The following is a 14,583-nucleotide window of genomic DNA, read 5'->3' as shown; positions in this document are numbered from 1 at the left end:
GCTTCCGCTGACCACATTGTTTTCCTGGATGTGTCCCGTGCCGAGCAGGCTTTTTCCTGCAGATTTGCCCCCCCCCACCCCCCCACCAACATTTTGCTGCCAAGAGAAGCTAGTAACCAAAAACAAAACAACTGGGAGGAGGGGCGGGAGGGGAAGAAAAGTTGTGCCCGGGTGGTTTGTCCCTCCCCGGCTTAGATCCCCTTTGATGTATAGGGAGGTGCCCCGGCCGGGGGTCTGGGGCCACGTCGGGGGCTGGGTCGGGAGGGCGCCCTCGGGCTGGCCGCTGCCCAGCGCTGGCGGGGCTCAGGAGGCCGCCGAGGTGCCGCAGTCCCCGCCCGGTGCCCCGCGTTCCTGCAGTCCCAGCCCGGAGCCCGCGCAGGCGGCTGCTCCAAAGTGTTTTCTTTCAGCCTTAAAATCCGGAGGGAGCTTCCTTCCTCCCCACCTCGCAGCGCCGGCTCTGCGGGCCGGGAGGCGTTAAGCGGACAGGAATGGGCCCAGGGCGGGCTCGGAACGACGTCCCCTACCCCACCCCCGCCGCGATTAGGATCTGCGCTCTGGCTGATCGCCCCCTCCCCCTTTTCCTGCATTTACAGGCAAGTGAACCAGAGCAAACGACTTCCGATCCAGTCTGCGCTGCTGCGGCTCCCGTTTGGGATTTGATTTGCAGCATCTTTGAGTCTCTACGACAAAAAACCGCGAAGCACGCCGAGCCCTCCCCCGGCACCCCGAAAAGCACCCACTCCCTCCCGGGGACACAGCTGGGCGCGTCCACACCCCCGCAGCCCCACACCATGTTGTGCGGAAGGACTTCCACTCCCCGCCTGTGTCGTTGATGTCAGACCCCAGGCCAGCCTCCGGGCGCTGCAGTTCTCCCGGCTAATGCTGAGGCTGCGGCTCCGGCTCTAGCACAGGCACCAGCCGCCGCCGCACCTGGCCCCAGCGCCCACCGTCTGCATGTGCCCGCCGTAGCCGTCTGCCCAGCCCGCAGCCCGCGCTCCACGGAGCGCTGGAGACCACCGTGGGGGGCCCCTTCTGCCCTCGAGAGAAGCGGTCTTGGAGGTATTGATTTAGGTGGTTGGATTTTTTCCGTGGATCTATCAATTCACAATTCGAATTTGGAAGAAAGAAGGAAAACATGACGTCTCCAGCCAAATTCAAAAAGGATAAGGAGATCATAGCAGAGTACGATACTCAGGTCAAAGGTAAGGGCTTTGAAAAACAGCACACTGCAAATGCTCTGTGGACTGGTGAGGCGTGTATTTCCACCGTGATTTGCAGGTTGTTCATTTCTTTGGGTGGAGCAGATGGGGGCAGGCTGACCCCAGAGGTGGTTTCATAGATAGGTCTGAACCTCCAAAGGATGGGCAGTGCCAGGGGTCCACTGACACTGGAAAGGAATTTTTGCAGTGGACTGTAGGAGTATCTTTGTGTGACTGACCATGATTTTGGCAGCCCTTTCCCCCAAGCCAGACAGGGTGGGGGGAGGGGCAGGAGACTCTTAGAGAAAGGCACAGTTTGCCTCTGGTTCTCTGGGTCAGGTTTCCTTGAAAGACAACTGAAATCTGACAGGTGTTTGGACATTTGTTTCAGAGATTGAAGAGGAGTCCAGACAGAAAGGCAACCTTGAGAAGGTGTACCATTTGGAGAGCCTTGGGAAAGGCGGGGTTTTTCGAATGCACTATATTAAAACATGAGATTTGCTATGGCATTGGCACCAAAAGTCCATTGCCACCTTGGGTGTACCTTGTACCTGCCTGGTCTCTGGTCGGCCTGCATACAATCAGAGATCAGAGAATAAGGCCACCCACGCCCGGTCTCCGCCCTCACCTAAATCTGAATAGAGTTGGGAGGATGTTAGGGTAGCCGGTTGGTGCTGATTCTGGAAAATGGGAAGACATAATTGTTTAACCCTTCTGTGCTGTGGCCCTCTGCTCCGGAAGACATGCTTTTAAAGCCCCATTTCCCTCTCCTGAAAAATGTGAAGGGTAAAGCAAAATGTGGACTAGGAGAAACCAAGTGACCTGTCTTCTCATCTAGTCGACTGTCTGACTTGACTCATGAATAAGAGCCCTTACTCAGATAGCGTTTTTTAAACCAGCAATTCCCATAGGAAGGGTTCCTGCCTGTTAAAGAGCTGCAGCATGTGTTTGTGCAAGGCACTGTCCCTTCCTGGTCAGTCACTGGAAAAAGCCATGTGGCTCCAGCCCATTGAGACCTTAGCTGGGGAGTGGAAGAGGTGGGTGGCCTTGAATGTTACACCACATGGTTGGAGCTCTGGGTTTTCCTTTGTTTCAGAGTACAGAGGGAGGGGCCCCTCCTTTCCCTGCACCAGTGCAAGGAGACCTTTTCCTATCTGAGAGGACTTGGGAAGGGCCATGTCTCCCCTCTAATGATTGCTGGGGGGTGGGGGCAGGCGTAGAGTGTGAAATGGGCAGCTCCCTTATCTCTTGGAAGGTTGGAAGGTAGTCTGAAGTCCTCATTGTACCTACAGGATCTTTTCCATGTCATTAGTTTGGTCAGTGCTGGAGGTGCCCTAAGGGGCCTTCTATCCACTTGGCTGCAAATATTGGTAGGTTTATTACAGAGATGGGGGAGTTGACTGATTGATAGCTTCAGTTGAACTGGGATTGAGAGAGGTGTGGTTGTGAGTTATAATTGAGGTCTTGGCCTCTTGTCACTGTTCATAATCCAGGCCTGTTTTTGTAAACAATAGGCCACTGGCCTCCGTGTCCTGTCCAGATGCATTGCATTTGCTCTTGGAATCCCCCCTGCAGTTTTAACCAGATATGTCTTTTTTTTTTTTTTTTTTTAACACATCCTATTCTTAAACTGTTGCCATCGGAGTGTTAATAACTTTGATCTTCCCAGATTTCTCTCCAGAAGCACACTATTTGACTAAGGTGCAAAGTGATTTTAAATGTTTATTTTTTGGAAGGTTCAAGGCTGATAGGTATTAATAGAACCATATCTGCCAATTTCTTATTGGCAAAGGATTTCTCAAGAGTGTCTCAAAATTAAACACTTTGGATATTTACAAACATTGCTCATTGAGATGATGTAATGCAGTCGGCTATTTGGGTTTTCTCTTCAACCTTGCCACAAGCAGACTATTTTGCTTTGCTCTGATATTTTCCCATTGATACTATTCAGGATCATAGAATTTTATAGGTGGCTGCACATGATGTCTTACTCAGATAAGGTGCCTGATGAATGCTTATGGAACTGATTTGAATAGTTTAGTCCTTCATTTTACAGCTGAGGAGAATACAGAGAACTGAAGAGGCTTGTCCAAGGTCACACAGCTAGATGGTGGCAGATCTGAAACTAGAAGCAGATTTACCAACTCTCAATTCTCTATTCTGTATCTTTACTATGAAACATCATCTGACCAGGGTGGGAAAAAATAAAAAATTCTTAAGGAGCCCAAATCTGTCAATGAATAATAGTAGTAATAATGATAATGATAATAGTAGATTACATTTTGGTTGCTCATTATGTTCCAGTCTGTCCCAAGTGCTTTAAATGAATGGTCTGGTTTAATCCTCACCTCAACCCAGGAAATGGGTATTATTGTCACCTTCCATTCACCATATAAGGAAACTGAGGCTTAGAGAGGATGAGAAGCCCTTCCAAGGTCACACAGCCAAACCATGGCAGCTTGACTTCATTCCTTTATTCATTAACTATTTATTGAGTGCTTGCTGTGTGTTCTGGGGATTGGCCATACAGCTGTGAAGAAGAAAAAGTCTCCACCCTCGTGGAGCTTATATTCTGGAAGCTGGGCTCTCTGTGGAACAGCACAGAACTTGGAGACAAAGGGCCTGCGATCTGGTTTGGCTCTGCCCTCCACTAGCTAGAAGCCCTGGGTCAGAATTATTATGAGTGTCAGCTTTTTATGTGTTATATGGGACTCATGGTGCTGCCAGACTTACTTCTCCTACAGATGCCAAGGTAAAAAGAAAACTGCTGTAACAGCTATGCAGTTTGGTTTGGTGGTTAAGTGCAATTTTTAGAGTCAAAGCGATTCAGGTTTAAATCTTGGTTCTGCCACTAGCTAGCCTTTCACTTCGGGCAAGTTACATGACTTGTCTGAGGCTCAGTTTCCTTATTTGGAAAATAGGTAAAATAAAATAGATTTCCTAAGATAGTACTGAGTTGTTGATGAGATATATAAATTGTTTAGAACAGTATCTGGCACTTGTAAGTGCTCAATAATGGTACGGTCTACTTCTCTGTGAGCCTTTCTTTTGCTGAATTGGGCTGACTATTGAGGCTGCATTGCATATTCACTCCCAAAGTGCCAGCTATTAAATGATAGGAAATAAGTAAGGAATGAAACTGAGTTCTAGCTTAAGTTCATTTAGTCGTAACAAAAGATCTTGGGTCAGTCACTTAAACCCTGTGGACATCAGTTTCTTTTTCTGTCAGTGAACAAGTAAACTAATTATTGGCCACTGTGGTTCTGCCTGTCTTTGACCAGAGTCCCAGGTCCTGTTTTTTCAATCAGAATTGTTTGAGTCAAATGGACTCTAAATGGGACCCTCATCTCATGGGACTCTTTCTGGGACCCTCTCTATCCCTTGATTTTTGCCTCCCTATAAACCACCTGCTTGCATATGCCCTGAGGAACTCCTCAGGCTTCAGCCCCAACCCTACCCCAGAGTGGTTTTATGAGGGGTGTGCCTCCTTAGTCGGCCTGCCTTGTAGTGTCTTCTTAAAAACCATTATTGTTTCTGGTTTGTGGGTGCCCAGATTCCTTTGAAAGTTCATGCCTCTCAATGTCTGACTTGAAAGCAATAATATTCTTAGTCTTTTTACATAGCTCTTTCCAATTTACAATGTGCTTTCATATGTAGTTGTCCCTCAGTATCCTCAGGGGATTGGTTTAAGGACTGCCCCCACTTCCCCCAGGATACCAAAATCTGCAGATGCTCAAGTCCCTGATAAATAATGGTGTAGTATTTGCGTATAACCTATGTACACACATCCTTCTGTATACTTTAAATCATCTCTAGATTACTTATAATACCTAATACAGTGTAAATGCTATGTAAATAGTTGTTATACTGCTTTTAAAATTTGTATTATTTTAAATTGTTGTATTGGTATTTTTATTGTTTTTTTTTTCCTGAATATTTTCCATTCCCATTTGGTTGAATCTGCGGATATGGAACCTGCAGGTATGGAGGGCTGATGTACATTAATCTCTGGAAATTCATTACAACCCTGGTCAGATTCATGGTCATAACCTGAAGCCTTTGGCCTCTCTAGCCTGTTAGCTTGTTGCTGGGATTGGAGCAGCGAAGGTGGTAAGGTGCTAACCTGGTAATGGTTACCAGGGTTGTGAATCTAGGTGATATTTGGGTGAATACACATGATTGTATACAGTCCCAGCTATTGATCTTTCCTTATTTAAGGCCCGTTTCCTTTATCCTCTCTATACCTTGAGTTTTTACAGTCTCCCAGAAAGCTTGAGATTGACAGTTCATGCAAATATTCCAGAAGAAATAGTTTGAAACAGAGTGGCACTGTATGCTGAGCAGTCACATTTTCTTTCTTGAGAACATTAGGGGTCTTGTCTTTTTTTTTTTTTTTTTTTTTTTTTTTAATGTCTTAGGAGAACAGTGTGTGTGCACCACAGAGCTGGAAGTGAAATTTTGTAATTTCCATCTGGAGCATTTTGATAGAAAAAGTGCAGGCCTTTGCCTGGAACAGTTTAACCCTTTCAAGACCCTTCAAGAGCAGGAGATGAAATTTAAAACTGGAGTCATATTGTGTATGTATATATACTTGGGAATGTTGATGGCTGGTGTATAAACAAGCTCTTTCCCTTGGGAGGTCTGAGCAATTTTTCATTCATGCCAACAAAGGTCTTCTCCAAAGCTTCTTTCCTCACAGCTCCCATTCCCCAAGGGAGCTTTAAATAGAATCAGTTAATCAGTTTTAAATATAATCAGTTTGAAAAGCTGCAGTAAAACATTTAGTTGGAATCCTCAAGCAGATGCTATCATTTTCCTGCAAGATGATGGAGGGCTCCTGTCCCTTGCTCAGGGGAAAAAACAACAACAAAAAAAGCTACTCTGCAGCAGTAAGGTGAACTCCTGGAAGAAAATGAAACTCTTGGAAACATTCAAGTACCATACTCTACATCTTGCAATTGAAAGACCCTAGAGGAAGGTGGTGGGCAAGGAGTCAAGGGATGCAGTGTACTGTGCAAAGAAGCAGTAGTTGGAAACAGTGTTCATGAGGGGTCCTTAGCTTTTTCAATTTCAGGTGTTCTTGGGGAATGAGAACAGAAATTTCCTTTGAAGAAGCCTATCTGGTAATTATGGCCATATCTGTTATGTATCATGCAGGTTGAAAGCTTAGACAGGCTCTGATCATTTCTCTGCTATGAGGTGTCCAGAGATGGACCCGGCTGCAGTATGTAGGCGCCCTCACTATTAAAATCAGCAGGTGCCCAGACCCTGACTCTCATTATTCACTCCAGATAAACTGGGCTACCCAGTGGCACCTGTAGAGTTGTCCTTCCAGAAGTGAGAATGCTTCATGGGAATTGTGCTTACCTTATACCCTTGACCTCTGACATCTACGTTAGGAAAATATGTCATATTGCAGGGAAAAAGCAGTTGATATGTAGATTTCTGGTAGTAATAAAATTCAGATGAACAGTTTTAACCTGGTGTCAGCTCCAGAATTGACTTTTTGGGGAATCTGGGAAAGTCTTGGAAGTTGTTTGGTTTAAAAATAAGTAATAGCAGCACTTAAAAGCATTTTAAAAAATTACAAAATTAACACCCTTACTGATTTTACAATAATATGTAGGAACTCTCATATCTCCCTTACTCTCTGTAATTGTGGTAGAATACACAGGAGATTGACCATCTTAACCATTCTAGAGTACAGTTCAGTAGCATTAAGTGCATTCACATTGTTGTGCAGCCATCACTACCATCCATCTAAATGACTCTTTTCATCTTGCAAAACTGAAACTTTATACCCATTAAACAACAGCTCCCTATTCCCTCCTGCCCCTGTCTCTGGCAAGCACCATTGTACTTTGTCTCTATGTGATAACTCCAGATACTGCAGGTAAGTGGAATCATATTGTATTTATTTTTTGTTACTGGCTTATTTCGCTTCCTATAATCTCCTCAAAGTTCATCCATGTTGTAGCGTATGTCCAAAGTTCTTTTTTAAGGTTGAATAATATGTAATTGTATGTATATACCCCATTTTGTTTACCCATTCATTCACTGATGAACACTTGGGTTGTTTCTACCTTTTGCCTATTTTGAATAATGCTGCTGTGAACATAGGTGTAACATAGGTGTGTTGTTTTTTCTTTATTTTCAGATGGGGTCTCACTCTGTCACCCAGGCTGGATTGCAGTGGCTTGATCACGGCTCACTGCAGCCTTGACCTCCTGGGCTCAAGTGATCCTCCCACCTCAGCCTCCCAAGTAGCTGGGGCTATAGGCACATGCTACCACACCCAGCTAGTTTTAAAATTTTTTGTAGAGATGAAGTCTCCCTACATTGCCCAGGCTGGTTATTTTTTTCAAAAGGTACACTATACCAAAGTTTTACAAGCCTGTATATACATTTGTATATAATCACTTGTCCTGAGAAATTTTTTAAACTTAAGGTTTTAATATGTGTATTAGCTTGTATATTAGTATATTATTAATTATAAAGTTGTACACCTTTTAATAATTACATGAATTACTAAACTTTTACCATATTTTTAATAGCTTTATTGAGATTTAATTGACATTTGATAAATTGCACATATTTAAGATATACAGTTTGATAGGCTTTGACATATATAATACCCATGAAACCAACACAATCAAGATAGTGAATCTAATCATTACCCCCAAAGTTTCTTCATTATAATGTATTAATAGACCAGTACTATTGGCCAGGCACAGTGGCTCATATCTGTAATCCCAGCACTTTGGGAGGCCAAGGTGGGAGGATTGCTTGAGCCCAGGAGTTCAAGACCAAGCTGGGAAACATAGTGGGATCCCATCTTTGCAAAAAAAAAAAAAACCTGGCTGGGCACGGTGGCTTACACCTGTAATCCCAGGATTTTGGGAGGCTAAGGTGGGCAGAGCACCTGAGGTCAGGAGTTCAAGACCAGCCTGGCCAATATGGTGAAACTCCGTCTCTATTAAAAATAAAAAAATTAGCCGGGTGTGGTGGCAGGCACCTGTAATCCCAGCTACACGGGAGGCTGAGGCACGAGAATCACTTGAACCCGGAAGGCAGAGGTTGCAATGAGCCGAGATCTCGCCATCGCACTGCAGCCTGGGCAACAAGAGCGAGACTCCATTTCAAAAAAAAAAAAAAAATTATCTGGGTGTGATGGCACATACCTGTAGTCCTAGGCTCTCTTAGGAGGATGAAGCAGGAGGATTGCTTGAATCCAGGAGTTCGAGATTGCAGGGAGCCATGATTGATTGCACCATTGCACTATAGCCTAGGTGATAGAGCTAATAATTATGTTATAGAAGAGGCATTAGCTTCAAGATAACTAAGTGAAAGCCTGGTATTAACAAATTTTAAAAAGTAACAAATAAATAATGATCTAAGCTACCCAGATTAGTTTCTGGAAAATTTGTTTAACCAAGACAATATCCAAGGGAAGTCAGGCTAATAATTGTGTCTCAGCCATTACTCTGCTTTTAGGAGGGAAGGTACAGGAATGGAGCGAGAAAGAAAAGAAAAAAAATCATGGGCATGTTAGGAGTGGACAAATGACAGTGTCTGTTTTCATATAGAGCTGGCTTGGCTGGGCGTGGTAGCTTACACCTGTAATCCCAGCACTTTGGGAGGCCGAGGCAGACAGATCACCTGAGGTCAGGAGTTCGAGACCAGCCTGGCCAACATGGTAAAACCTCATCTCTACAAAAATACAAAAATTAGCTGGGCATGGTGGTGGGTGCCTGTAATCCCAGCTACTCGGGAGGCTGAGGGAGGAGAATCTCTTGAACCCGGGAGGCGGAGGTTGCAGTGAGCCAAGATCGTGCCGCTGCACTCCAGCCTGGGTGACAGAGCAAGCCTCTGTCTCAAAAACAAAAAACAAACAAACGAAAAAGTAGATCTGGCTTGAACTAGTCCTAGGGCCTCATGCCTTTTTAGAAGGGGTCACAAATGAGCCAGATGTCAAGGAGAGGGGCTAGGGGCTCCCACTGGAGATCTACTCAAAATGTTCTTAATATGGCTTCTTTCTTCTAGTGATTGACTCCCTATTGCCTGCTAAATACAGACCAACTTTCTAAGGTAGACATGAACTTCATTCTCAATCTGACTGCAACCTCTTGTTTCAACCACATTTCTTACTTTGCTTTAAGAGGACTGGAAGCCTAACTTGACTGCTTACCATTCTTTAAACACATAGACTACTAGCTAACATTTGCTGTTTGTTGGATGTTTACCACTTACTAAGCATTATGCTAAATACTTTATATAGATTATTCGATAATCCTTACTCCAATTTTAGGAAAAAGATGTTACTAGTATCCCATTTTACTGATGAAGAAAGTGAGGTGTAGGACATTCAGTTATTCCCCCAGGGTCTGCAGCTGGTGAATGATGGAATAGGAACCTTGGTTGTCGCCAGAGTCTAAGTTCTGCGTGTTGTTCATGGAATGCCCCTTTTTTGCTGCCCAGTCCCGTATCTTCACCTATTGAAATCTCACCCTTCTGCCGGGGGCGGTGGATCACCTGAGGTCGGGAGTTCAAGACCAGCCTAACCAACATGGTGAAACCCTGTCTCTACTTACAATATAAAATTAGCTGAGGGTGGTGGCACTTGCCTGTAATCCCAGCTACTTGGGAGGCTGAGGCAGGAGAATGGCTGGAAGCCAGGAGTTGGAGGTTGCTGTGAGCCAAGATCGCACCATTGCACTCCAGCGTGGGCAACAAGAGTGAAACTCTATCTCAAAAATAAATAAATAAATAAAAGAAAGAAAGAAATCTCACCTTTCTTTTAAGGTAAAACATTGGGTAAAGCCCAACGTTTCTGGGATTCCTTCCTTAATTGCTCTGACCAGAAATAACCCTTCTCTCTGTTTCACCCACACAGTGCTTCTCTTAATAGATCTCATATGGCATTGATCTCATACTGCCTTATGTTTGGAATATTTGTATTTCATTCTTTTTTCTTCTACCAGACTTCTGAATGTAGGAATGTTTTGAAGTTGTGTAGTGCAATGCAAAGAATACAGGCTCTGGAACCAGCCCTCAGTTGGAGTCTTGTCAACATCACCTCCTTGCTGTGTGACCTTGCTGAAGTCACTTAACTTCTCTTCCAAGCCTCCTTTTCTGTGACATGAAGATGATGAGACCTGCCTTGCTATTAATTGCAGTTGTGTTAAGAGTACTGGCTCAGTGTATGGCAAATATTAAATGCTAAATAAATAGCTTATTATAAGGTCCCTTCAGATAGGAAACGTGTCTGGAAGACTATTGTAGCTCAAATGGTGGCTCTCAGTAAACACTTATTGTCTGTAGTACTGAATGAATAAATGGATGATCTAACTACTAAAAATAATCTTTTAGAAATAGTTTAATTGTATCTTGACACTGTATCTTGCACAATGTCACCAGAGTGATTTTTAAAAACTCATTTTTTTTGCTAACATCATAGCATAAAAGACTTAATGTTAATCACTTCCCACTTACCCTGCTTACATTTTATACTGCCTTACAGCTGAACTGCCTCTAGTTTCCTTTCTTTATCATGTTGTGTCATGGTTTGTGCTTTATCCATGCAGTGCCCTCTCTTTGGAATGGGTCCTCTTCCTTGAACCTGTAAAACTTATTCATCCTTTAAAGCAGCTCAGATGCCACCCTTCCAGGAAGCCTTCCCTGCTCCCCTGTGCAGGATCCCAAGCAGGATTCCTCAGCATCTCCCCTTGCCTTCTGCACAGAGTTCATCAGTGCGCTCTCAGCATCTCCTCTGCAGTGTCTGTACACTCTTGTATTATTGCACTCGTCATATTACATTGCAGTTTCTTCATTTACATCTCTTTGTTGACAACTCACTGAGAACCTTCAGGAAAGAACGGTCTTTTATTCATTTCTGCATGTCCAGCTCCTGACACATAGTAAGCACTACAATGTTTATAAGTTGAATTGAACTTCTGAGTTGAGTTTGGATGTGATAGTGCCATGATGGCACGCTTCTGCATTTCTCCCCCACTCCAGTAAGAAACGCATGCCCTATGTTAATATTATTTGAAATTTGATATAGATTAAACATTGTGAATATATTTGCATTATACAAGGACAAGTACAAACTACATAGCCTTATGGATCCTCCCCCACGGGGGTGTGTTTCTCCTTAAATTTACTGCTGGCACGGCCCTCTTTAGAATCACTGCCCTCTTTAGAGTGACTGACCTAGAGCTATACTTGAGTTGACCAAATTTCTTCAGTCACATCTCTTACCTTGGAAACCAAGAAAAATGTTAACACTGAAATTCCCGAGAGTTTAAAACAAACATAAGGCTTTCTGTAATTGAAGCAAAAACACATTCTACATTTGTCCAGGATTTATTCACCATTTTAATCAGGCACTAAAAGTCTAAGTTTGAGAAAGTTTGTCTGTCTTGACCTGGAGTTAAAACTGGGTTGACCTGAAAAAGGAACTGTTTTGTTACTTTTTCAAAGCACGGTGTGGCGAGAGCTACTGCCTGGTTAGAAGCAGCTGTGAGATCTTTGGTAAATGGTGAAGGAGAGGTCCTAAGGAACAAGCAGGAAAATGGTCCCTTATGGTTTTTCAAGTCATTTGGTATGAAATAGCCTTGACCTTATTTATACGTTGTGAATGAATGGTTCTGAACTTGAAATATGTATTCGTGAGGAAGGAAAAACAGTTGGGACATGTTCCTCCATTTTGGTGTATATTTTAGGATATCATCCTTTAGGGAGAAGGCATATTCTCTTTGTTTTTTGTTTTTTGTTTTGTTTTGTTTTTTTCTTAACCATATCTTCTAAATGCATTAATCAGTGGAGAGGTGACCCAGAAATCACTGTGAAAGTTGGGACCTTATCTTTGCTGTTTGAGCCCAGATCTTGCGTTTAGAATCATGGCATGGTGGGCAGGATCTGAATACTCTCCCTGGAGAAGATGACCCTGGCAGCCATGGGTGGCTGGGTGGCCAGGGCTCCACAGGAGGACAAAGCACAGAAAACAAAGGGACTCAAGAGCATGAGCTGGCCATGACAAGCCATGCCATAAGCTTTATGAAATATGTCTTGTTTCTGAAGAGTTGGCTGTTGCCAACTCTTCTGCAAACATTGAAATCCCTTAGAAACCTGCTTCCTTTTCCTATTAGATTTTGTGTGTGCATGTGTTTATTACTTTGGTAGGCAGTGGAGATACTGCACCAGAGCTTGTCAGATGAGTAAGCTGCTCTTTGGGAAGACATCTTGACTGAGGTACCTATTCTGGAGCAACATTTCTTTTGGGCCAATACAGTACTTTGTTACATGTTGAGCTACAGGATTCTACACAGGCAGAATGATGCTAACGGAAAGAGTGCTGGATTGGGAGGCAGAGAGCTTGGGTTCTAGTTTAGCTTTGTCACTGACTACTGTGATTTTGGAGATAACTCACCTAAGGTCTCAAAATCCCTAGTTTCCCTATAAAATCCCTATAAGATGGGAACAACAATTCTTGGCCCTTACAATAATGATGATGATGATGGCTAGCGTTTATCAAGTGCCTCTTATGTCTTAGCTCTGTTTTAGGTGCTTTACATATATGAACTCATGAATTTCTCAACAGCCCTGTGAGGTAGCTGCTATTATTATCCCCATTTTACAGATGACGCACAATGAGGTTAAATAACTTGCTCTGAAGCACATGGCTAGTAAGTGATGAGGACAGATTATGAACCCAAGCTGACTTAACACTGGTGTGAAGCTGAAATGAAAGAATTCAGTTGAAACTATGAGATGCTGTACATACTCAGTTGATTGTCCTCATTTCCTCGTAACTTGGTACAATAAAGAATGAATGGAGTGTTTTAAATGTCTTTCTGTTACATACCTACTGTGTACCTCCCTACGCCTTGGTATTCTCATCTAAGATACTAGGGGTTAACATTAGAAACTTTATAAAGTCCTTCCAGCTTTCAAGGTTCATGATTTTTGCTTATTAATATGTTGAAGATTGGCCGAGGTGGGTGGCTCAATCCTGTAATCCCAGCACTTTGGGAGGCCGAGGTGGGCGGATCACCTAAGGTCAGGAGTTCAAGACCAGCCTGGCCAACATGGTGAAACCCCATCTCTACTAAAAATACAAAAATTAGCTGGGCATGGTGGCGGGTGCCTGTAATTAATCTCAGCTACTTGGGAGCCTGAGGCAGGAGAATCGCTTGAACCTGGGACGCGGGGGTTGCAGTGAGCCCAGATCGCACCATTGCACTCCAGCCTAGGTGACAGAGCAAGACTCCGTCTCGAAAACAAACAAACAACAAAAAAGATGTTGAAGATGATGATTTGTCCCTTTTAAGTAGACACACTTTGAAGTACAAAAACCATTATATTCTCTGAATGACATTCCACCCCCAGAACTTGCCATGCCTGCATGGCTGCAGCACACTTACGGAGGGTAGGCCCCAGGTGGTAGGTAGTACCAGAGTGGCAGCTGGCCTGGAAAGCAGTTGAAGTGATACTTGTTGAAGTATCACGATCTAATAGGAAGATGTGCCTCACAGCTGGAGAAAAATCGAGGGGAGAGAGAGTTACTTGGTGGGCCTGCAGGTGAACTTGTGACTGGATTACTTTAATCAGGACGCTTTAATCAGGATAACTGTTAAACTTTGGACTTCCAGTAAGCTCAGAGACTTCTAGAGTTAGAAAATTCCCTGCTGTAACTGGTTTGTATGGTTTTCCCCATCCATGTTGGTGGGCCAGAAATGGAATTTGTGTAACTCTTAGTATTATAGATATTTATGTTGTTGTGTGCAGTACTTAAATTTAAAAGAAAAAGGAAGTTGATTGATTGTCCTTAATGAAAATTAAAGAAATAAGGAAGTGGGAGGCTCTTAATCTCTGCCATCTGGTCTGGGACAAACCTGGGGGAGGCAGTGTGGTTATGGAACTGGTATAGGGTTGATCTAGACATCTGGGTTGTTCGGGAAGTGACTTCAGGCCGTTTTAGGATGTGGAGTGGCCTCTTGCCTCTTACATTGCTCTTTATATATTAGGCCTTTTGTCAACTAAGGATTTCTTTGAGGATTGTGATGAAGCATGCTGTAATGCGGAATTGAAATGTTTTCATGTTTATGTTTGTTTTCCTTTCGCCTAATGAATAGGCTAGTAACAGTCTGTTGTTTTAAATGAGTACTATTAATAATAATGACAGCTCATATTTTTATCATTACAGCATTTAAAAAATATCGTTCATAGGGAGGAAGAAATGTAGGGTAATGGAGGACCAGCTATGTAATGTTGAAGGTGTCATTCCACCTTTGGGATTCTCAGCTTCTCAGCTGGAAAGTGGAAAGATGGATTACTAGTTCCTTGCTTCATGATTTTTAGGACATATGAACAAAAAATGGTT

The 14,583-nt window shown here is 43.5% G+C and overlaps 1 protein-coding gene across 9 annotated transcripts in view; it reads left to right on the top strand.

Annotated features, from left to right (window-relative positions):
* The window catches only part of SRGAP2 (SLIT-ROBO Rho GTPase activating protein 2), a 253,770-nt gene that overhangs the window by 1,429 nt on the left and 237,758 nt on the right, over positions 1–14,583 (top strand). For all 9 annotated transcript variants that reach the window (XM_055234718.2, XM_055234719.2, XM_063613643.1 and 6 more), the window contains exon 2: positions 594–1,202. In XM_055234718.2, the coding sequence (XP_055090693.1) occupies positions 1,136–1,202 (67 nt within the window). In that variant the 5' untranslated portion in view covers positions 594–1,135. The remainder of the gene's footprint in view (positions 1–593; positions 1,203–14,583) is intronic.

The sequence above is a fragment of the Symphalangus syndactylus genome, chromosome 19 (genome assembly GCF_028878055.3).
Source record: "Symphalangus syndactylus isolate Jambi chromosome 19, NHGRI_mSymSyn1-v2.1_pri, whole genome shotgun sequence".
In the NCBI taxonomy this organism is placed as follows: domain Eukaryota; kingdom Metazoa; phylum Chordata; class Mammalia; order Primates; family Hylobatidae; genus Symphalangus; species Symphalangus syndactylus.
The sequence above is the reverse complement of the archived record's forward strand: the minus strand, read 5'-3'. Positions and strand labels throughout refer to the sequence as shown.